The 22,114-nt window shown below is 54.5% G+C and overlaps 2 protein-coding genes across 2 annotated transcripts; both read left to right on the plus strand.

Annotated features, from left to right (window-relative positions):
• Positions 1-1,818: 1,818 nt before the first annotated feature.
• Positions 1,819-4,055, plus strand: LOC311158690 (PHD finger protein 7-like; the record flags this gene model as incomplete). The annotated part of the gene is made up of 8 exons (XM_084214261.1): positions 1,819-1,864; positions 2,191-2,282; positions 2,368-2,469; positions 2,757-2,881; positions 2,957-3,119; positions 3,206-3,312; positions 3,517-3,630; positions 4,043-4,055. 8 exons carry the CDS (start codon positions 1,819-1,821, stop codon positions 4,053-4,055), a joined length of 762 nt encoding a protein of 253 aa, XP_084070387.1.
• Positions 4,056-16,682: 12,627 nt separating this feature from the next.
• On the plus strand, positions 16,683-18,916 carry LOC311158691 (PHD finger protein 7-like; the record flags this gene model as incomplete). Its single annotated transcript, XM_084214262.1, has 8 exons — positions 16,683-16,728; positions 17,055-17,146; positions 17,232-17,333; positions 17,618-17,742; positions 17,818-17,980; positions 18,067-18,173; positions 18,378-18,491; positions 18,904-18,916. The coding sequence occupies 8 exons, from the start codon at positions 16,683-16,685 to the stop codon at positions 18,914-18,916; spliced, it is 762 nt and encodes a 253-aa protein (XP_084070388.1).
• Between the last annotated feature and the right edge of the window lie 3,198 nt (positions 18,917-22,114).

Raw genomic sequence — 22,114 nt, forward strand, 5'->3', positions numbered from 1 at the left:
TGAGCTCCAGCCCATCCCTGGTGGCTCCAAGGGCAAGCAGGAATGTCAAGGGTCCCCCAGGCCCGGGCCAGGCCAGGCCAGAGCAGTGCCCCCAGCCCTCCAGGAGTGGACGGGCTCTGCCAAGCCCGACCTGGGCACTGCCCCCAGCCCAGGGACAGGCGGGTGCTTTGCCCGAGAGCCGTGCCCAGAGCAGCAGAGCTGTCACAGCCCCAGCTGGTTCTGGCCGGTGTGAGGCCCGAGCAGCGCCCGGGGGTGCCCTGGGCAGTGCAGGAGCGGCACAGGAGCAGTTGCCAGGGCAGGGGGAAGCACGGGGCTCAGGCTCTGCACGGCCACACAGCCTGCAGGCTGCAGGGGACAGAGCCAATGGCCCAGGCATGAGCAGCTCTGCGGGGCTCTTAGCCTGCAGCAGCATCGGCCCTAAGGCTGCTCTGCCCCTGCCTGGCTGATGGGCAGGGCTGGAGGCCTTGCAGAGCAGGGGCCATTGCGGGCACGGCTGTCCCAGGAGCTGCCCCCTGGCCCAGCTGGGCCCCACTTGGGGAGGAAGGCGGCTCCCAGCACCAGCATGGCTGAGCAGCTCCTGTGTCCCTGCTTGTCAGCCCTTGCCCTGTCTCCCAGAGGTCCCACTGATTGTTCTAGAAGTCATGGATCTGGATTTCCAGGAGCCTGTTTGCAAAGACATGAATGAGAAAAATCAACAAGAATTCTTTGTGCTTCTCTTCTTGACTTTTTTTATCCAATGTATTTGCTAGCAGGAAAAACTGGTAAAGTTCCTATAATGTAGGAAAAGCATGCTCCTGCATTTGACTTGAGGAATGTTACAAGCTCTCCTGTCAAATGTACACAGAAAATTCTCATTGAATTTTCATTCTCATTGAATTTTCTGTGTTTCCACGGAGTCTGTAAAAAAGATGACATTTCTAAGGGATTAACACTAATTTTCCCATTTTTATGAAATGTCAAAGTTGTTAGTTGATAGGATGACAGGATAATTCAGGTCTGGAGGCAGCTGTGGTGGTCTCCAGGTTTATCTCCTGTACCCAATGGTGATCAGCAGCAGCATCACATCAGGTTCATCTCAGTTTTCTCCAGACGGGACTTGAGGGAAACGTCAGTTCAATCTCTGCAGTGCAGGCGCTCCACAGGGGCTCTCTGGGCAACCAACTGCAGGGGCAGGAGCCCTGGAGTGGCAGTGCCTGAACAGCACCTTCCTGCCTACACTGCCACCCTGGATGGCTGCCCCAGGGCCTGGCATTTGACCCTGCACTTGCTGCAGGAGTCCCGGCCCTGGTTCCAGCCAGACCAAACGCTGGGACCCATGGCAGAACCTTGGTGCCCCAGGGGGCAACCACAAGCAGTTGCCAGGCACCTGAGGCCACGGCTGCCCCAATTTTGGGTACACAGTGCTGATGTCAGAGTGGCCACTGTGACCTGTGCAACCAAGGCCCCAAAAGGGAACGCTGGGCTCAGGCCGTGTGTCAGTGCGACCTGACAACGGGAGGAGAAGGTAGGGCAGGGACGTGGCTGCCCAGGGACCAGAGGGGCCCCACACCTCGGGGCTCTGGGCCGTGCTGCAGGCTCAGCTGCCTCTCCCTTCCCAGATTCAGCGGAGGAACAGACAGAAGACACTGGTGTTCTTCAGCGCGACGACGGGAGAAGGCGGACGGGAGCAGGGCTCACGCAGGGCTGAGCAGGGAGCAGAGCCCTCGTGGCTCTGGGCCTGTTCTGCGAATTCCCGGCACTCTTCTTTCTCCCACAGTGAGAGAGGATCTGGAAGTGACCACGTCACTCGTGGACACGGAGTCACCGCTGACAGCCGCCATGGGTGATGACAGCAAGCAGGAGGGCCCTGGTGCCAGGGAGCCAGGTGAGGGCAAAGCAGCCCTCTGACAGCCTGGCCCAGGGGCTCTTGTGGCAGGCAGCGTGGGGCCCAGAGCAGACAGAGGCAGGGGGAGGCACAGGAGCTGCTCAGCCATGCTGGTGCTGGGAGCCTCCTTCCTCCCCAAGTGGGGCCCAGCTGGGCCAGGGGGCAGCTCCTGGGACAGCCGTGCCCGCAATGGCACCTGCTCTGCAAGGCCTCCAGCCCTGCCCATCAGCCAGGCAGGGACAGAGCAGCCTTGGGGCCGATGCTGCTGCAGGCTAAGAGCCCCGCAGAGCTGCTCATGCCTGGCCCATTGGCTCTGTCCCCTGCAGCCTGCGTGCTGTGTCGCCGTGTGGAGGCTGACCCGGACATGTGCGGTGACAAACTGGAGAAGGGTGGGCTCTGTGCCCACGTGTTCTGCATGGTGAGTGGCTCCGGGCGCTCCCTCCACCCTTGCAACTGGCGGTTGCTGCCACCCTCTCCTCATCAGCTGCTCCCCTTGTCTGCAGTTTTTTGCCAGTCTTCTATTCCCCCAAGAAGATGACCGCGCTGGACTCATGGGCTTTCTCCCTCGGGACATCCGAATTGCAGTCCAGCGGTCAGCACAGAAGGTGAGAGCGGGACAAGCGCAGGGAGATTTGTGCCAGGCGAGGCCTGCCAGAGCTTTGCCCAGACAGCAGCAAAGAAAGGCCGGCCCAACAGCCGGGACAAAGTCTGGCTCCCAGCAGCTCTGGCAGAGAGGCTCTGGCACAGGAGCCTCCCTCCTCCAGCAGGCGGCTCTGTGGGCTGCGACCCGGCAGCGGCCGCATCCTGCGCCCTGCCCGGAGCAGTGGGGCTGCCTGGGAAGGCCCCGAGGCTGCTGCTGCTGCTGCTGATGGGGCTGCTTGGCTCTTTCCAGCTCTGCTGCGTCTGCGGCCAGAGGGGGGCAACCGTCATGTGCTGCAAGGAGGACTGCGGGAGATGGTTCCACCTGCCCTGTGCCAAGGAGGGCGGCTGTATGAATCAGTACATTGTTCCATACAGGTACCTCATTTCTCCTTGTGGCCACCCCCGGGGAATGATCCCGTATTTCTCATTTCCCCATCCCTTTGCCCCCAGCTCCTTCTGCCCTGAGCACCGTCTAGAGCAGGACGTGCAGGCGACTCCTGAGCCAGGCACCAATTGCCCCATCTGCATGGAGCCTGTGGAGGACAGAATGACCTTCACAACCCTGGTGTGTCCAGCGTGCAAAAGGGCCTGGTTCCACAGGGACTGCATCCAGGTTGGAGCCCTGCCCTCAGCCCCAGGGCACAGCAGGTGCTCAGCAGCAGCAGGGCCTCGCTCACCCTGCTTGTGTTTGCCCTGCAGGGACAGGCCATGCGTGCTGGTTTTTTATGCCTGCACTGCCCCCTGTGCAGAGACGTGGAGGAATTCCTTGTCGAAATGTTCGTCTTGGGGATCCGAATCCCCTTCAGGTTGGTGTCCTTCTGCCTGGCCCACCAGCCAGGAGGGGGCAAGGGCTGTGCTGTGCCAGGCCCTGCCCCAGGAGCCCTGGCCATGCCCTGTCCCCTGAGTCTGGGCTTCAGACTTGGAAAAGCGCTGGAAGAAGACCAGGGACACCCTGAATCTCCATGTCGGGAGGGCAGCAGAAATTCATCAGTTTTCCATTTCTCCATCAGACAGCCAACATGGGAGGACAACAATGCCTTTGCAGATCTAGGAGAGAGGCACAGCCAGTGCAATGCTGTGGAATGCCTCTACCCTGGAGGCAGGGAGGAGGCAGAGGAAGCAGGGTGAGTTGGGAAGCTGCTCGCAGGGCTCTGCAGGGAAACCGTATCTTGGCAAGGGCTCAAAGAGCAAAGAACTTTAATACCTTGGCCAGACAGCCATGTGTGGGGACATTTTGTCCTCAGTGTCACAAACTTCTTTGCTTCCCCAGGCCCTGGGAACTGCTCCTGTGCTCCTCCTGTGCTGCCGAGGGCACCCACAGGCGCTGCTCTGGCCTGAGAGACAGCACATACAGATGGGAGTGTGACAGCTGTGCTGGGCTTGGAACGGGTATGAGTCAAAGCCCCCGGTGTCCTGGGCCGGGAAGAGTGCCCAGGCTGGGCTTAGCAGAGCACATCCACTGCTGGAGGGCTGAGGGCACTGCTCTGGCCTGGCCGGGGCCTGGGGGGCCTTTGACATTCCTGCTTGCTCTTACAGCCCCCAGGGATGAGTCAGAGCTCAATGGCTCCAGCCTGACCAGACAGTCGGGACTGGAATCTGCTCATGGCTCCTTAGAGCAGTCACTGCCATCTTCCTTGCTGGACAGCAGCAGCCCCAGCAGATCAAGGTCAACATACAGCAGCTCCCCTGACCCTGAGGACAGGGTCCATTCCAGATGTGGTCGGCCTGGCCGCGGTCGAAGCCGCTCTCGCCAGCAAGGTCGGGCCCGAAATCGATCTGTTCACTTGAGGAGTCGCTGTTACAGGAGCAGCAGGACAAGAGCAAGTGCTGGGAGGCCCCGGAGAAGGGAGACACCTTCACGGGCATCCCCCAGACACAACCGGACCTGCCAGCAAAGTTGGGCCCAGAGCCCACCTGTCCGGTCCAGGAGTCGCCGTGACAAGAGCAGTGAGACACGGCTGAGGGCAGAGAGGCCCGGGCGAAGGGAGACACCATCACGGACGTCCACCAGACACAGGTGCTCTTGCCAGCAAGGTCAGGCCCAGACCCCACCTGTCCGGTCCAGGAGTCGCCGTGACAGGAGCAGTGGGACAGGGCTGAGGGCGGAGAGGCCCAGGCGAAGGGAGACACCATCACGGATGTCCCCCAGACGCAGGAGCCCCTGCCAGCAAGGTCGGGCCCAGAACCCACCTGTCCGGTCCAGGAGTCGCCGTGACAGGAGCAGTGGGACAGGGCCAATAACTGAGAGGCCCGGGCGAAGGGAGACGCCATCACGGACGTCCCCCAGACGCAGGTGCTCCCGCCAGCAAGGTTGGGCCCACAGCCCACCTGTCCGGTCCAGGAGTCTCTGTGACAGGACCAGTGGGACAACACCAAGGACTGAGAGGCCCGGGCGAAGGGAGACATGGTCAGGGACGTCCCCCAGACGCAGGTGCTCCCGCCAGCAAGGCTGGGCCCAGAGTCCACCTGTCCGGTCCAGGAGTCGCCGTGACAGGAACAGTGGGACAACACCAAGGACTGAGAGGCCCGGGCAAAGGGAGACATTGTCAGGGACGTCCCCCAGACGCAGCCGCTCCCGCCTGGAGCGCCGGGCCTCGAATCAACCTGTGCGGTCCAGGAGTCGCCAGGACAGGAGCAGGAGAACATCAGCGAGTGCTGAGAGGCCCAGGCGTAGGGGGACATGGTCAGGGACATCCCGCCGGAGCAGCCGCTCCCGCCAGCGACGTCGGACCTCAACTGGGACCTCCAACAGCAGCACGTAGCATCAACTTTTCTTTCTAGTCCATGTGTTCCTTGCCGGAAGTGAAGGTGAGAACGGTCAGTAGAGGGACCTTGAGATTTGCAGGTCTGTGAGAGAACCACATTGCTCTTGATGTTTCTATTGGCAGGAAAGAAGTGTCTGCATAATACCTTGATTGCTATGTAACTGTGTATTCAGTGAAAAGTCACTTAAGGATGTGGCTATTTAAAAAGAACTCTTGTTCCTGCCTTTAGACTCCAACCTCAGATGTTTCCCCACTGCTTACCCTTGAAAGTGAACCACTGCTTAATGGGCTTGGATATGCTTAGGGAGACACTCAGAGCAAGGTGGCTCTTAGCGGAGCTGTCTCCGAAAAGGACGTGTGCTGTGTTGCTATCCTTGAACAATCTCATTTCAGTAACACCAAAAAAAGAAGAAAGAAGAAAGAAGAGCGTGCGACACTGCCTCAAGTGTCTGAAGAAAAACTTTTACAATATTGCTGCTGATTTGAAAGACTTGATTGGACATTCAAAGAGCAAACCAGACAAGACTTAGGAAATACCCTGGGACAAAGAGGATGCGCAGGACTCTGCCCCAGATGACCATTTGGGACCTTTGCCTGAGAACGACGCAGCTCAGGAGCTGAGTGCTTTCAAGTTTTCCTTCTTTGGAGACGCAGAGGAGTTGGGCATCAAAGAAGGTAACAGCAGAAGCCTTCTAACAGTGCCATTGCTAAGGAGGAGCTTCTGGCAGGCACCGTAGAGCAATACGGTGTAAAGAAGGTCAGGATCCAGGGGAGGGATTTGCAGCAGCAGAAGTCAGTAATTAGGCAGAAGCATTTTGATCTCCATTTCTGCTTGCCATGGCTGTTGTAGATTATTGAGAGGTTGCATCTCAGGAATTCTGAAAGGCATGCTCTGAGAAGGCATTGGGGTTTTTGCTGAGCGGTGAAAAAGCCTGTTCATGCCCTGAATTCCACACACAGGGAAAAAGGTGACACACCAGTCATATCAAGTTTCATAGAATCCAACAAGATTTTTAAAGGAAATGGGCGTTAATGCATGGGGAGGAGCAAAGTCCTGGAGCTGACCCCAAGATCCATGAACATTCTGTTTGTAACTGAACTCTATTCTTGGACCTTTAGAAAAAGGAAACGGAATGACACATGATCATTGGGGCGTCCTAACCTTAGATAAAATGAGGCCGTATGAAACAAAGATGAAACAACATTAAATCGAGTCCCAGTCATGTAGGAGAGAAAAGAAACTGCGTGAATTTTCCAAAGTATTAAAAAACCCAAAGCAACGGCACAAAGCAATGAGGCCCCCACACTTCTGAACTCAGAAGGCATTCATTGTCTTCTGAATGCAATGATAAATGTTTTAGAATAAATAAGAGATCCCTAGAACAAAGTGGAAAATACAGATGAGCAGAGATGTAGCTCAGAAAATCTGGCAAGGGCAGATTCTGTCCTTCCTAAATCTGTCTTCTCCACTGTAAGTATTTCACTTGAAAGGAGGAATTTTTCCTGACCAGTAGAGGAATAATCAGGTTCTGGGTTTTTTTCTCTATCGGTGCTGTTATTGCAGAGCCTTACGTACTTGGAACAATAAAGCCGGTAAAAGTCACGTGGCAAGAGGACCCACGTTTCCAAGACAGCAGTTCTGAGGGTGATGATGAGCCTGAGATGTCAGAAATTGAAAAGGACCGAGAAATGCAAGTTCCATTTCTCTTTGTTGTCTACGTGGCTGTAGTAGTTGGATGCTGGGGGAATATTAAGAGCAGCACTCAGGAAATGGGAAACTGACATTGCACAGAGACAAACTCCCAGCAGCCCATTTGATGTGAAGTTGAATATGAAAAAAGAGAAGTAGAGCACAAGAAATTAACCGGGTCATTTTGGTTTGACCAACTCCAAGCAGAGTTTGGCCAAAAGCCAAAGACACAGTCAGTTTTCTCTTTAGAAGTGGGTTTTGTAAAATAAAAAGCTCTATTTAGTTACTAGGGAATAAAGCTTTTCCATGTATAGAATGTCTCTGAAGCACTAGAGGTTCCAGCCATGTTCATGGGATTTGATAGTACAATTTAGGATGCTCAAACCCCTTTGTACTTGTCTAGGTTTCTTTCTTTACCACGCACAGAAAGTGCTAGAGTTTTTTCCTTCTCAAAAGATGACAAATGCCTAAGAGGTATGACAGAATTTCTTCACCCCCTTTTGCATTTTTTTCCTTTTGAACTCTTCCTGGAATTCAGTGAGGAGGACAAAATGCTGCCTGGTTATGAATGTTTTCTAGTCAAAATTTGCCACCCTCACTTGTGCTCCAAGTTGTGGTAGAATCCTGTGAGAACGTCCTGGTAAAATAAAGGTCAAGCCGATTTCTGGCTTTCTTCTCTTTCAGATAATTGCCTAATAGGAATCTGGACTTGTAGGGTTTACCAAAAAATTAGTCACTTGACAGGTTACCTAGACATTTTGGATCCTTTCAGGTATTTATATAATCTTTAACTTTTTCCCCTCTCTCTGGTGTTAGCGTTAGAAATGCTGAGTGTGCTTGTCAGCCGCATGTGTCCCTGTGGTTCTTTGTCCTGATGAATCTGGGGCTCTCTCTTCTGAATCCAGTGAATTTTGTATTAAGAAACAAAGAAATCAACATCCAAGGGAAACAAACACAGTCCCCAAAAACTGCACAGGCCCATAAAACAATTGCTGGTTATATTTTGTAGAATAGAGTCTTAAGCCAGGCTTAAAGGATGCGCCTTTCTTGAGACTGATGAGGTAACTCTGATGAAATGCACTGCTGGGTTCATACAGTTACCGGCCTGCAATCTTCCGGCCTGTCTGATTTTACAGGGTGTGTGCAAATGGAGAGAGCTCAGGCCTCAGCAAACCTCAGTTCTGGGGGAAGATGTGGGGTGCTGGTGCTGAGCTTTTAATGAAACAGCTGCAATTTCACTGCAATTTAGATTGCAGCATGTTGAGGAAAACTGCCGCTGCCTTTCATTGTTCTCAGTGCAGCAGGCTGCAGTAGGGAACATTTCTGCGGGAGCCAAGGTGTGGTGGGGGGCAGGAGAACAGGAAGGACATGAAGAATTGATTTCTGACTTTATTGCTGTGTTGTTCAGGATTGTTAGAAGCAGCAGCACAATGAGAAGTGTTTAAGCCTATTAATATTGGTTTTTTCTTTTGTGCAGAGGGTCCAAAGTTATTCTGTAGATTAGTAAAGCTCAATGAAGAGAGAGGTAGGAAGACAGACGTAGATTATTCCTTGAGGTGAGTATGTAACATCTGTTCCCTGGACACTCTAGGTGAAAGCTGAGCATGGGGAGGGAATGCAGGTATGAATGTGCATGCAAAATTAATTCAGGAGCTGGAGAAGAGCTTTCAATTTGTAACGACCAGGGGAAGAGAAGTTTTTTAGTGTGCCGGGGTGTATAGCATCATGTTGTGTTGTCCAGTCAGGTAACCCACTACATCTTTGTATGTTACAGGAGCAGCTACTGAACTTCATGTAATTTAGAGATACGGTGAATTTAGAGACTTCGCCTAGTAGTGGATTCAGAAACTTCTCTGAAGAATTTGTTAGATTTTCATTATTTTCTGGAACATTGAAAGAAGCATAAGGATACCAAATAGAAAGTGCAAGCAAACTAATAAACCTTTTATTGATTAAAAGTGAGTAATGTTTGCTCCTTGAAGAAGTTGCCAAACAACATTACTTTCAAAATCCTTTCAAAGATCTAGCAGGGATAGATATCTGCAAAGTCTGTTAGGCCGTGTTTCAGAGCTGGGTCTGAGGGTCTCATGTCCTGGGGAGCCAGGGGAAGGCTCCGGTCCTGACTGTGCGGCCAGGCCGGGGCCATTGAGCTCCAGCCCATCCCTGGTGGCTCCAAGGGCAAGCAGGAATGTCAAGGGTCCCCCAGGCCCGGGCCAGGCCAGGCCAGAGCAGTGCCCCCAGCCCTCCAGGAGTGGACGGGCTCTGCCAAGCCCGACCTGGGCACTGCCCCCAGCCCAGGGACAGGCGGGTGCTTTGCCCGAGAGCCGTGCCCAGAGCAGCAGAGCTGTCACAGCCCCAGCTGGTTCTGGCCGGTGTGAGGCCCGAGCAGCACCCGGGGGTGCCCTGGGCAGTGCAGGAGCGGCACAGGAGCAGTTGCCAGGGCTGGGGGAAGCACGGGGCTCAGGCTCTGCAAGGCCACACAGCCTGCAGGCTGCAGGGGACAGAGCCAATGGGCCAGGCATGAGCAGCTCTGCGGGGCTCTTAGCCTGCAGCAGCATCGGCCCCAAGGCTGCTCTGTCCCTGCCTGGCTGATGGGCAGGGCTGGAGGCCTTGCAGAGCAGGGGCCATTGCGGGCACGGCTGTCCCAGGAGCTGCCCCCTGGCCCAGCTGGGCCCCACTTGGGGAGGAAGGAGGCTCCCAGCACCAGCATGGCTGAGCAGCTCCTGTGCCTCCCCCTGCCTCTGTCTGCTCTGGGCCCCACGCTGCCTGCCACAAGAGCCCCTGGGCCAGGCTGTCAGAGGGCTGCTTTGCCCTCACCTGGCTCCCTGGCACCAGGGCCCTCCTTCTTGCTGTTATCACTCATGGCGGCTATCAGCGGTGAGTCCGTATCCAAGAGTGACCTGGTCACTTCCAGGTCCTCTCTCACTGTGGGAGAAAGAAGAGTGCCGGGTGTTCGTGTTCACAGAACAGGCCCAGAGCCACGAGGGCTCTACTCCCTGCTCAGCTCCCTGTGAGACCTGCTCCTGTCCCCCTTCTCCTCCTGTCATCTTGTCTAGGAACACCACAGTGTTATCTGGCTGTTCCTTTGCTGAATCTGGCATGGGAGAGGCAGGTGAGCTGGCAGCAAGGCCCAGGGCCCCCGAGTGTCTTTCATTTTTTAACCTGCATGGATTTCCTTCTAGGACAGGTAGAGATGAAGGAGCAGGCTGCTAAGGTTGCTTTGGTTTCTACCACACAAAGGAGCGTGTTTGTACCAGTTACCAGCAGAAAACACCTGTTTTCCAGCCGCCCATTACTAAAAAACTGCCTTTCCATTGAACCTACAGGGGCGCATCAGGGACCAGCATTTATTGGCAGAAGAATGACTTCTTTAACTAACTACTTCCTACACAACTACTAAACATTGAAACAATACTTTTACTAACTGAGGGCTTCCATGGAATCTAACCACTCAGCTCCCTTTATGTGGAGCACTTGAGGAACAAGTGTACCAAATCCCATTATTGAATTTCTAGCACTGAACAAAGGAATACCTGACTGCTTTCTAAGAGTTTACATACTAACAAAATGATACAGGTGGCCCTTTTTATTGTCAAAAGTTTTAGAAGGGTTTTTCACCATCAGGTTTCCCCTGATATAGTTGAGATTAACGTTAAGATTCAATATGTTTTCAATCTTCCCTTTCATGCCCTGAGTATTTTGGCACATCTTCATTTCCCTTTCAAATCTATGGTTTCCCTTTGGTGTTTTAAGTCAGGTGCTTCTAACAGTTTGCTATCTGTGCTGCCACTGTCCCGATCTATTGAAGAGCGCCAAGCAGTGCCGCTCTGCGGGCAGGTCCCAGCCGTCGCTCCTGACGGTGGCATGGGAGCGGTCCCGGCGCTGCAATGGCAGGGCTTCCCTCAGGTGTCGGCACTGCCAGCCCGGCTCTGCCGAGCGGCCTCAGGCAGGGCCATGGCAAGGCTTCCCTCAGGTGTCGGCACTGCCAGCCCGGCTCTGCCGAGCGGCCTCAGGCAGGGCCATGGCAGGGCTTCCCTCAGGTGTCGGCACTGCCAGCCCGGCTCTGCCGAGCGGCCTCAGGCACTGCCATGGCAGGGCTTCCCTCAGGTGTCGGCACTGCCAGCCCGGCTCTGCCGAGCGGCCTCAGGCAGGGCCACGGCGCACGGCAGCTCTGGCACTGCAGCCTCGGCCAGCAGCCAGATCTGCGGGCTGGGACCCCGCAGCGGCCGCACGCTTCTCCCAGAGCCCCTGAGCAACGTCCGCACGCTCCCAACAGCGCGCCGGGAATGCGCTGAGGGACAGCGCGAGCTCGGCTCTGGGCAGGGACCGCCCCGCCCCTCACACCCGCCCGCGCCTTCCCGGCCCCCGCCGCGCGGCGCCCGCGCTGTCATGGCGGCTCTCGGCCACAAGGCTGCGCCCTCAGCCCCGCAATGGCGCCGGGAACGTTCTGACACCCTGGAAGGCGCGGGCGTGGACCTGCTGCAAACTGTGCCATACGTCCCATTTCCTGAAGAAAGCATGTCCTGTAATGCCTGGGCTTTACACAGTTTCAAGCCTGATCAACCAGAAGAGACATTTAACCTGTGACACACAAAGCACCGTACAGGCTTGAAGTGATGGCCAGGTGTTAGAAAAGCCAAGCAGTTGTTGCTAGAATTGTCTTTTAAGACTCAGGGCTGGGCACATTTCACTGATCTCACCCAGAGGGAGGTTGACAGAGCTTGGGAAGAAGGATGCCCACTGATAGCAGACACAAAGGATGCAGAATTTAGAGGCCATAAGAACATCTGCTAGAACTGCCAAGATAAGGAAACCAGTCATAAAGTCAACTCAGCAAATATGCTGAGATGAGCACCAGCTGGGTAAAAAAAGAGTGTGATGCGTGCAGGCAACAGGACTTTGGCACCAAATTATCCTGGGCCTGGCCACGGGATGGTTCTGGTCACCAGAACACATGAAAAGGCGGCGCAGTGCAAGCGCTGGGACTTGTGCTTCAAGAACCCAGATGAGAAAGCTGGTGAGGCTGTGCTGGATTCTTGTGCGGTATTTACCCCTTCTCTCCTTCTTCTCAAAATACCTTGTAAGCCTGACTAAAAAAACCCACTTAGAGCCATGCTCTGTGCCTTATTCTGAAAACTTGCAGCTGACTTCAGGCTTAGTACCTTACAGAGCCGGTTTGAGGCCCTGGAAGTGGAGGGACAGACAAGTGATGAAGTGGGCAAAAGTCCTTCTGGAGCAGAGGGGGCAGCTAGGGCAAGTCAGCCAACACCCTGCATCGTGAGCACCTCTGTTCCAAAGGAAGGCAGGGTCCTTGCAGGCCTTCCCAAAAGCATCTCAGGGGAAGGTTTCCATCTCCCTTGCGCTGTTTCCTTGACTTCAGCCGAATCTTTCTCTCGCAGAAAGACAGGAAGCTCAGGTGTGTTAGGAGATTACTGTGAGCACTGGCAGAGGTGAACGGTCAGGAATCCAGAGGCTTGTGCAGCTCTCTTCCATGGAGAGTCCCTTGTTGTATATTTCCAATAAACCAGAGCTTAAATGGCAAGTCAGTGACTGGGGAAATACACCTCTGAGACAATAAAGCTATAACATGCCTTGTTTTGAGAGAGACTTGTAAAAAAACTGTTCACATAGCAAATACTAAGAAGATGAAGTATAAAAACTATGTTTTCCATGGTGCTCTAATATTTGTTTTCTTCTCTGTGCTTTTTAAAGATTGCCAACATCCTATTTTCATTGTTTTTTTTTTTCCTGTCATCAGAATGAATTTTGCATTATGGATATTTTAAGTCAGACACAAGAAAATCTCCATATTGTTTTTACATCTTGTTTGGCAATCATGAAAAAGTAAGTTTAGAGGTAAAGCTGTTATGGTAATAGCAGCAGAGGTACCAGCCATCATTGAAAATTAGATCAGACTCAATTTTAAATGCCTTTGCTTGTTATGCTCCTTTGCAAAGATGCTGGACTGATCTTTTGAAGGGCATTAAACCAAGAAACATCAAAGCCTCTAGCGGTGGCTGCCATGGCCGGTTTCTCTGAGGGCTGATAGCCCCAGCCGCACTCCATGGCGGGTTTCCTGAGGTGTTAACATCCCCACTCCTGCTCCATGGCTGGGTGTCCTGAGGTGTAACATCCCCAGCCCCGCTCCGTGGTGCGTTTCCTGAGGTGTCACATCCCCAGCCCCGCTCCATGGCGTGTTTCCTGAGGTGTAACATCCCCAGCCCCGCTCCATGGCGTGTTTCCTGAGGTGTAACATCCCCAGCCCCGCTCCGTGGCGCGTTTCCTGAGGTGTCACAGCCCCAGCCCCGCTCCATGGCCGGGTTTCCTGGGGGCTGATATCTGCAGCCCCGCTCCATGGCGCGTTTCCTGAGGTGTCACAGGACCAGTCCGTGTCCAGCGGTCCCATGGCCGGTTTCTGCCAGCCCAGCTCTGCCGAACAGGTCTGGCAGTGCCATGGCTGGCTTTCACTCAGGTGTTGGCACTACCTGCCCATATCTACCAAGTGGCCCCAGCGGTGCCATGGAAAGCACCTTTGGAAGCATTCTGATACTTAACTGCACTTGCAAATCCCACCACAGCAAATTGCATCCTGCCCCTGGCACTAATAAAACATCCCACATTTTTATTTTGTTCTTTCAAATATTATTTGTTTTGTAACTGGTGCTTTAATCCCTTCTCCTTTTGCCCTGACTACCTGGTCTGTATTTTGTCTTTTCTCACATGCTTTTGGAATTTTTACAATCACATGTCCTTTCATCTCCTGCGTCTAGTAAAAACACAAACTTTTCTTCCTGGGGTCCTAAGTTTTAAGTTATTAAGGGCTCTTCTTGATAATTTGTTCCCAGAATGTACAGCCCCTGACACCGCTATTCTTCCACCTCTCTAACTTACGTAAAAATATTCATGTCTCGTTCTTTTCATTGCCGGCTTTGCTTTAAATGCCCACTTTCTTTACAATAGAATGAGATAGGGCCTTGGTCATTAGGTTCCCCTCTTCTTTCTTAGAGACCCTTTTCCACTGAGCTTTGTTCTTTTTATCCTCCCCCTGGTTCCACTTGCCTTGCCCCAGTCGAGGTCCAGCTCCCTTCCAGGAGTTGGTTTTTACCAGCTGCTTCCCCTTAGCAATAGCAGTTATCATTACTTTGGCTTTTGTCTTTGCTTTCTCTTCGTCCCGTCCTACATACACTTTCTGTGCCTCCTTCAACAGATCATTCTATCACCTCTCTTGCCAATGTTCTACCATTTCTAGCTTTCCCCCTATATCCTGCCAGGCATTAGTGACAAAAGTTACATTTAATAAGGCCCGTCCAGCTACTGTATCAGGGTCCATGCCTGAATTCTTGGAGTCAGGCTAGAGTCCCACGGGGCCAATTTTATTCTTCAGGGTCTATCTGGGGGTATAACTACTGATGCTTTTCTGCTCCCCTTTTTCTTTGGATGGTTCTCCTTACTTGTTCTTTGCCCCCTTTTCCATGTTTGATTTCTTAGTTCCTGATCCAAATACCTTTCTACATTTCAAGCAAACTTACCTCTCTACCTTCCACATGCCTTCATCCAATCTTCAAAGACCTCCCAAGCTCAAGGACTGGAATTCCACTTGCCATACTCTAAGTAAATTATTTTTGCTTTTCTAGATTCCTTGTATGACCACAGTTCCCTTCCTTTTTGCCAAAACAACTCGTTCCCCCTTTCTGAATACCTGTCTATTGGATATTGGACCCCACTTTTTCTAATTTAAGTGCCATCTGGTCTTCCCAGAAATTAGGGCAGTGCGTATTTCACTCCCTAGAAGTACACTAGCAAATCCTCTGACGCATGAGGCACTCAGAAACAGAGATGGTCTCATGTCCTGGGGAGCCAGGGGAAGGCTCCGGTCCTGACTGTGCGGCCAGGCCGGGGCCATTGAGCTCCAGCCCATCCCTGGTGGCTCCAAGGGCAAGCAGGAATGTCAAGGGTCCCCCAGGCCCGGGCCAGGCCAGGCCAGAGCAGTGCCCCCAGCCCTCCAGGAGTGGACGGGCTCTGCCAAGCCCGACCTGGGCACTGCCCCCAGCCCAGGGACAGGCGGGTGCTTTGCCCGAGAGCCGTGCCCAGAGCAGCAGAGCTGTCACAGCCCCAGCTGGTTCTGGCCGGTGTGAGGCCCGAGCAGCGCCCGGGGGTGCCCTGGGCAGTGCAGGAGCGGCACAGGAGCAGTTGCCAGGGCAGGGGGAAGCACGGGGCTCAGGCTCTGCACGGCCACACAGCCTGCAGGCTGCAGGGGACAGAGCCAATGGCCCAGGCATGAGCAGCTCTGCGGGGCTCTTAGCCTGCAGCAGCATCGGCCCTAAGGCTGCTCTGCCCCTGCCTGGCTGATGGGCAGGGCTGGAGGCCTTGCAGAGCAGGGGCCATTGCGGGCACGGCTGTCCCAGGAGCTGCCCCCTGGCCCAGCTGGGCCCCACTTGGGGAGGAAGGCGGCTCCCAGCACCAGCATGGCTGAGCAGCTCCTGTGTCCCTGCTTGTCAGCCCTTGCCCTGTCTCCCAGAGGTCCCACTGATTGTTCTAGAAGTCATGGATCTGGATTTCCAGGAGCCTGTTTGCAAAGACATGAATGAGAAAAATCAACAAGAATTCTTTGTGCTTCTCTTCTTGACTTTTTTTATCCAATGTATTTGCTAGCAGGAAAAACTGGCAAAGTTCCTATAATGTAGGAAAAGCATGCTCCTGCATTTGACTTGAGGAATGTTACAAGCTCTCCTGTCAAATGTACACAGAAAATTCTCATTGAATTTTCATTCTCATTGAATTTTCTGTGTTTCCACGGAGTCTGTAAAAAAGATGACATTTCTAAGGGATTAACACTAATTTTCCCATTTTTATGAAATGTCAAAGTTGTTAGTTGATAGGATGACAGGATAATTCAGGTCTGGAGGCAGCTGTGGTGGTCTCCAGGTTTATCTCCTGTACCCAATGGTGATCAGCAGCAGCATCACATCAGGTTCATCTCAGTTTTCTCCAGACGGGACTTGAGGGAAACGTCAGTTCAATCTCTGCAGTGCAGGCGCTCCATAGGGGCTCTCTGGGCAACCAACTGCAGGGGCAGGAGCCCTGGAGTGGCAGTGCCTGAACAGCACCTTCCTGCCTACACTGCCACCCTGGATGGCTGCCCCAGGGCCTGGCATTTGACCCTGCACTTGCTGCAGGAGTCCCGGCCCTGGTTCCAGCCAGACCAAACGCTGGGACCCATGGCAGAACCTTGGTGCCCCAGGGGGCAACCACAAGCAGTTGCCAGGCACCTGAGGCCACGGCTGCCCCAATTTTGGGTACACAGTGCTGATGTCAGAGTGGCCACTGTGACCTGTGCAACCAAGGCCCCAAAAGGGAACGCTGGGCTCAGGCCGTGTGTCAGTGCGACCTGACAACGGGAGGAGAAGGTAGGGCAGGGACGTGGCTGCCCAGGGACCAGAGGGGCCCCACACCTCGGGGCTCTGGGCCGTGCTGCAGGCTCAGCTGCCTCTCCCTTCCCAGATTCAGCGGAGGAACAGACAGAAGACACTGGTGTTCTTCAGCGCGACGACGGGAGAAGGCGGACGGGAGCAGGGCTCACGCAGGGCTGAGCAGGGAGCAGAGCCCTCGTGGCTCTGGGCCTGTTCTGCGAATTCCCGGCACTCTTCTTTCTCCCACAGTGAGAGAGGATCTGGAAGTGACCACGTCACTCGTGGACACGGAGTCACCGCTGACAGCCGCCATGGGTGATGACAGCAAGCAGGAGGGCCCTGGTGCCAGGGAGCCAGGTGAGGGCAAAGCAGCCCTCTGACAGCCTGGCCCAGGGGCTCTTGTGGCAGGCAGCGTGGGGCCCAGAGCAGACAGAGGCAGGGGGAGGCACAGGAGCTGCTCAGCCATGCTGGTGCTGGGAGCCTCCTTCCTCCCCAAGTGGGGCCCAGCTGGGCCAGGGGGCAGCTCCTGGGACAGCCGTGCCCGCAATGGCACCTGCTCTGCAAGGCCTCCAGCCCTGCCCATCAGCCAGGCAGGGGCAGAGCAGCCTTGGGGCCGATGCTGCTGCAGGCTAAGAGCCCCGCAGAGCTGCTCATGCCTGGCCCATTGGCTCTGTCCCCTGCAGCCTGCGTGCTGTGTCGCCGTGTGGAGGCTGACCCGGACATGTGCGGTGACAAACTGGAGAAGGGTGGGCTCTGTGCCCACGTGTTCTGCATGGTGAGTGGCTCCGGGCGCTCCCTCCACCCTTGCAACTGGCGGTTGCTGCCACCCTCTCCTCATCAGCTGCTCCCCTTGTCTGCAGTTTTTTGCCAGTCTTCTATTCCCCCAAGAAGATGACCGCGCTGGACTCATGGGCTTTCTCCCTCGGGACATCCGAATTGCAGTCCAGCGGTCAGCACAGAAGGTGAGAGCGGGACAAGCGCAGGGAGATTTGTGCCAGGCGAGGCCTGCCAGAGCTTTGCCCAGACAGCAGCAAAGAAAGGCCGGCCCAACAGCCGGGACAAAGTCTGGCTCCCAGCAGCTCTGGCAGAGAGGCTCTGGCACAGGAGCCTCCCTCCTCCAGCAGGCGGCTCTGTGGGCTGCGACCCGGCAGCGGCCGCATCCTGCGCCCTGCCCGGAGCAGTGGGGCTGCCTGGGAAGGCCCCGAGGCTGCTGCTGCTGCTGATGGGGCTGCTTGGCTCTTTCCAGCTCTGCTTCGTCTGCGGCCAGAGGGGGGCAACCGTCATGTGCTGCAAGGAGGACTGCGGGAAATGGTTCCACCTGCCCTGTGCCAAGGAGGGCGGCTGTATGAATCAGTACATTGTTCCATACAGGTACCTCATTTCTCCTTGTGGCCACCCCCGGGGAATGATCCCGTATTTCTCATTTCCCCATCCCTTTGCCCCCAGCTCCTTCTGCCCTGAGCACCGTCTAGAGCAGGACGTGCAGGCGACTCCTGAGCCAGGCACCAATTGCCCCATCTGCATGGAGCCTGTGGAGGACAGAATGACCTTCACAACCCTGGTGTGTCCAGCGTGCAAAAGGGCCTGGTTCCACAGGGACTGCATCCAGGTTGGAGCCCTGCCCTCAGCCCCAGGGCACAGCAGGTGCTCAGCAGCAGCAGGGCCTCGCTCACCCTGCTTGTGTTTGCCCTGCAGGGACAGGCCATGCGTGCTGGTTTTTTATGCCTGCACTGCCCCCTGTGCAGAGACGTGGAGGAATTCCTTGTCGAAATGTTCGTCTTGGGGATCCGAATCCCCTTCAGGTTGGTGTCCTTCTGCCTGGCCCACCAGCCAGGAGGGGGCAAGGGCTGTGCTGTGCCAGGCCCTGCCCCAGGAGCCCTGGCCATGCCCTGTCCCATGAGTCTGGGCTTCAGACTTGGAAAAGCGCTGGAAGAAGACCAGGGACACCCTGAATCTCCATGTCGGGAGGGCAGCAGAAATTCATCAGTTTTCCATTTCTCCATCAGACAGCCAACATGGGAGGACAACAATGCCTTTGCAGATCTAGGAGAGAGGCACAGCCAGTGCAATGCTGTGGAATGCCTCTACCCTGGAGGCAGGGAGGAGGCAGAGGAAGCAGGGTGAGTTGGGAAGCTGCTCGCAGGGCTCTGCAGGGAAACCGTATCTTGGCAAGGGCTCAAAGAGCAAAGAACTTTAATACCTTGGCCAGACAGCCATGTGTGGGGACATTTTGTCCTCAGTGTCACAAACTTCTTTGCTTCCCCAGGCCCTGGGAACTGCTCCTGTGCTCCTCCTGTGCTGCCGAGGGCACCCACAGGCGCTGCTCTGGCCTGAGAGACAGCACATACAGATGGGAGTGTGACAGCTGTGCTGGGCTTGGAACGGGTATGAGTCAAAGCCCCCGGTGTCCTGGGCCGGGAAGAGTGCCCAGGCTGGGCTTGGCAGAGCACATCCACTGCTGGAGGGCTGAGGGCACTGCTCTGGCCTGGCTGGGGCCTGGGGGGCCTTTGACATTCCTGCTTGCTCTTACAGCCCCCAGGGATGAGTCAGAGCTCAATGGCCCCAGCCTGACCAGACAGTCGGGACTGGAATCTGCTCATGGCTCCTTAGAGCAGTCACTGCCATCTTCCTTGCTGGACAGCAGCAGCCCCAGCAGATCAAGGTCAACATACAGCAGCTCCCCTGACCCTGAGGACAGGGTCCATTCCAGATGTGGTCGGCCTGGCCGCGGTCGAAGCCGCTCTCGCCAGCAAGGTCGGGCCCGAAATCGATCTGTTCACTTGAGGAGTCGCTGTTACAGGAGCAGCAGGACAAGAGCAAGTGCTGGGAGGCCCCGGAGAAGGGAGACACCTTCACGGGCATCCCCCAGACACAACCGGACCTGCCAGCAAAGTTGGGCCCAGAGCCCACCTGTCCGGTCCAGGAGTCGCCGTGACAAGAGCAGTGAGACACGGCTGAGGGCAGAGAGGCCCGGGCGAAGGGAGACACCATCACGGACGTCCACCAGACACAGGTGCTCTTGCCAGCAAGGTCAGGCCCAGACCCCACCTGTCCTGTCCAGGAGTCGCCGTGACAGGAGCAGTGGGACAGGGCTGAGGGCGGAGAGGCCCGGGCGAAGGGAGACACCATCACGGATGTCCCCCAGACGCAGGAGCCCCTGCCAGCAAGGTCGGGCCCAGAACCCACCTGTCCGGTCCAGGAGTCGCCGTGACAGGAGCAGTGGGACAGGGCCAATAACTGAGAGGCCCGGGCGAAGGGAGACGCCATCACGGACGTCCCCCAGACGCAGGTGCTCCCGCCAGCAAGGTTGGGCCCACAGCCCACCTGTCCGGTCCAGGAGTCTCTGTGACAGGACCAGTGGGACAACACCAAGGACTGAGAGGCCCGGGCGAAGGGAGACATGGTCAGGGACGTCCCCCAGACGCAGGTGCTCCCGCCAGCAAGGCTGGGCCCAGAGTCCACCTGTCCGGTCCAGGAGTCGCCGTGACAGGAACAGTGGGACAACACCAAGGACTGAGAGGCCCAGGCGAAGGGAGACATTGTCAGGGACGTCCCCCAGACGCAGCCGCTCCCGCCTGGAGCGCCGGGCCTCGAATCAACCTGTGCGGTCCAGGAGTCGCCAGGACAGGAGCAGGAGAACATCAGCGAGTGCTGAGAGGCCCAGGCGTAGGGGGACATGGTCAGGGACATCCCGCCGGAGCAGCCGCTCCCGCCAGCGACGTCGGACCTCAACTGGGACCTCCAACAGCAGCACGTAGCATCAACTTTTCTTTCTAGTCCATGTGTTCCTTGCCGGAAGTGAAGGTGAGAACGGTCAGTAGAGGGACCTTGAGATTTGCAGGTCTGTGAGAGAACCACATTGCTCTTGATGTTTCTATTGGCAGGAAAGAAGTCTCTGCATAATACCTTGATTGCTATGTAACTGTGTATTCAGTGAAAAGTCACTTAAGGATGTGGCTAATTAAAAAGAACTCTTGTTCCTGCCTTTAGACTCCAACCTCAGATGTTTCCCCACTGCTTACCCTTGAAAGTGAACCACTGCTTAATGGGCTTAGATATGCTTAGGGAGACACTCAGAGCAAGGTGGCTCTTAGCGGAGCTGTGTCCGAAAAGGACGTGTGCTGTGTTGCTATCCTTGAACAATCTCATTTCAGTAACACCAAAAAAAGAAGAAAGAAGAAAGAAGAAAGAAGAGCGTGCGACACTGCCTCAAGTGTCTGAAGAAAAACTTTTACAATATTGCTGCTGATTTGAAAGACTTGATTGGACATTCAAAGAGCAAACCAGACAAGACTTAGGAAATACCCTGGGACAAAGAGGATGCGCAGGACTCTGCCCCAGATGACCATTTGGGACCTTTGCCTGAGAACGGCGCAGCTCAGGAGCTGAGTGCTTTCAAGTTTTCCTTCTTTGGAGACGCAGAGGAGTTGGGCATCAAAGAAGGTAACAGCAGAAGCCTTCTAACAGTGCCATTGCTAAGGAGGAGCTTCTGGCAGGCACCGTAGAGCAATACGGTGTAAAGAAGGTCAGGATCCAGGGGAGGGATTTGCAGCAGCAGAAGTCAGTAATTAGGCAGAAGCATTTTGATCTCCATTTCTGCTTGCCAAGGCTGTGGTAGATTATTGAGAGGTTGCATCTCAGGAATTCTGAAAGGCATGCTCTGAGAAGGCATTGGGGTTTTTGCTGAGCGGTGAAAAAGCCTGTTCATGCCCTGAATTCCACACACAGGGAAAAAGGTGACACACCAGTCATATCAAGTTTCATAGAATCCAACAAGATTTTTAAAGGAAATGGGCGTTAATGTATGGGGAGGAGCAAAGTCCTGGAGCTGACCCCAAGATCCATGAACATTCTGTTTGTAACTGAACTCTATTCTTGGACCTTTAGAAAAAGGAAACGGAATGACACATGATCATTGGGGCGTCCTAACCTTAGATAAAATGAGGCCGTATGAAACAAAGATGAAACAACATTAAATCGAGTCCCAGTCATGTAGGAGAGAAAAGAAACTGCGTGAATTTTCCAAAGTATTAAAAAACCCAAAGCAACGGCACAAAGCAATGAGGCCCCCACACTTCTGAACTCAGAAGGCATTCATTGTCTTCTGAATGCAATGATAAATGTTTTAGAATAAATAAGAGATCCCTAGAACAAAGTGGAAAATACAGATGAGCAGAGATGTAGCTCAGAAAATCTGGCAAGGGCAGATTCTGTCCTTCCTAAATCTGTCTTCTCCACTGTAAGTATTTCACTTGAAAGGAGGAATTTTTCCTGACCAGTAGAGGAATAATCAGGTTCTGGGTTTTTTTCTCTATCGGTGCTGTTATTGCAGAGCCTTACGTACTTGGAACAATAAAGCCGGTAAAAGTCACGTGGCAAGAGGACCCACGTTTCCAAGACAGCAGTTCTGAGGGTGATGATGAGCCTGAGATGTCAGAAATTGAAAAGGACCAAGAAATGCAAGTTCCATTTCTCTTTGTTGTCTACGTGGCTGTAGTAGTTGGATGCTGGGGGAATATTAAGAGCAGCACTCAGGAAATGGGAAACTGACATTGCACAGAGACAAACTCCCAGCAGCCCATTTGATGTGAAGTTGAATATGAAAAAAGAGAAGTAGAGCACAAGAAATTAACCGGGTCATTTTGGTTTGACCAACTCCAAGCAGAGTTTGGCCAAAAGCCAAAGACACAGTCAGTTTTCTCTTTAGAAGTGGGTTTTGTAAAATAAAAAGCTCTATTTAGTT

Source organism: Fringilla coelebs (assembly GCF_963513975.1).
Source record: "Fringilla coelebs genome assembly, chromosome: 13".
Taxonomy (NCBI): domain Eukaryota; kingdom Metazoa; phylum Chordata; class Aves; order Passeriformes; family Fringillidae; genus Fringilla; species Fringilla coelebs.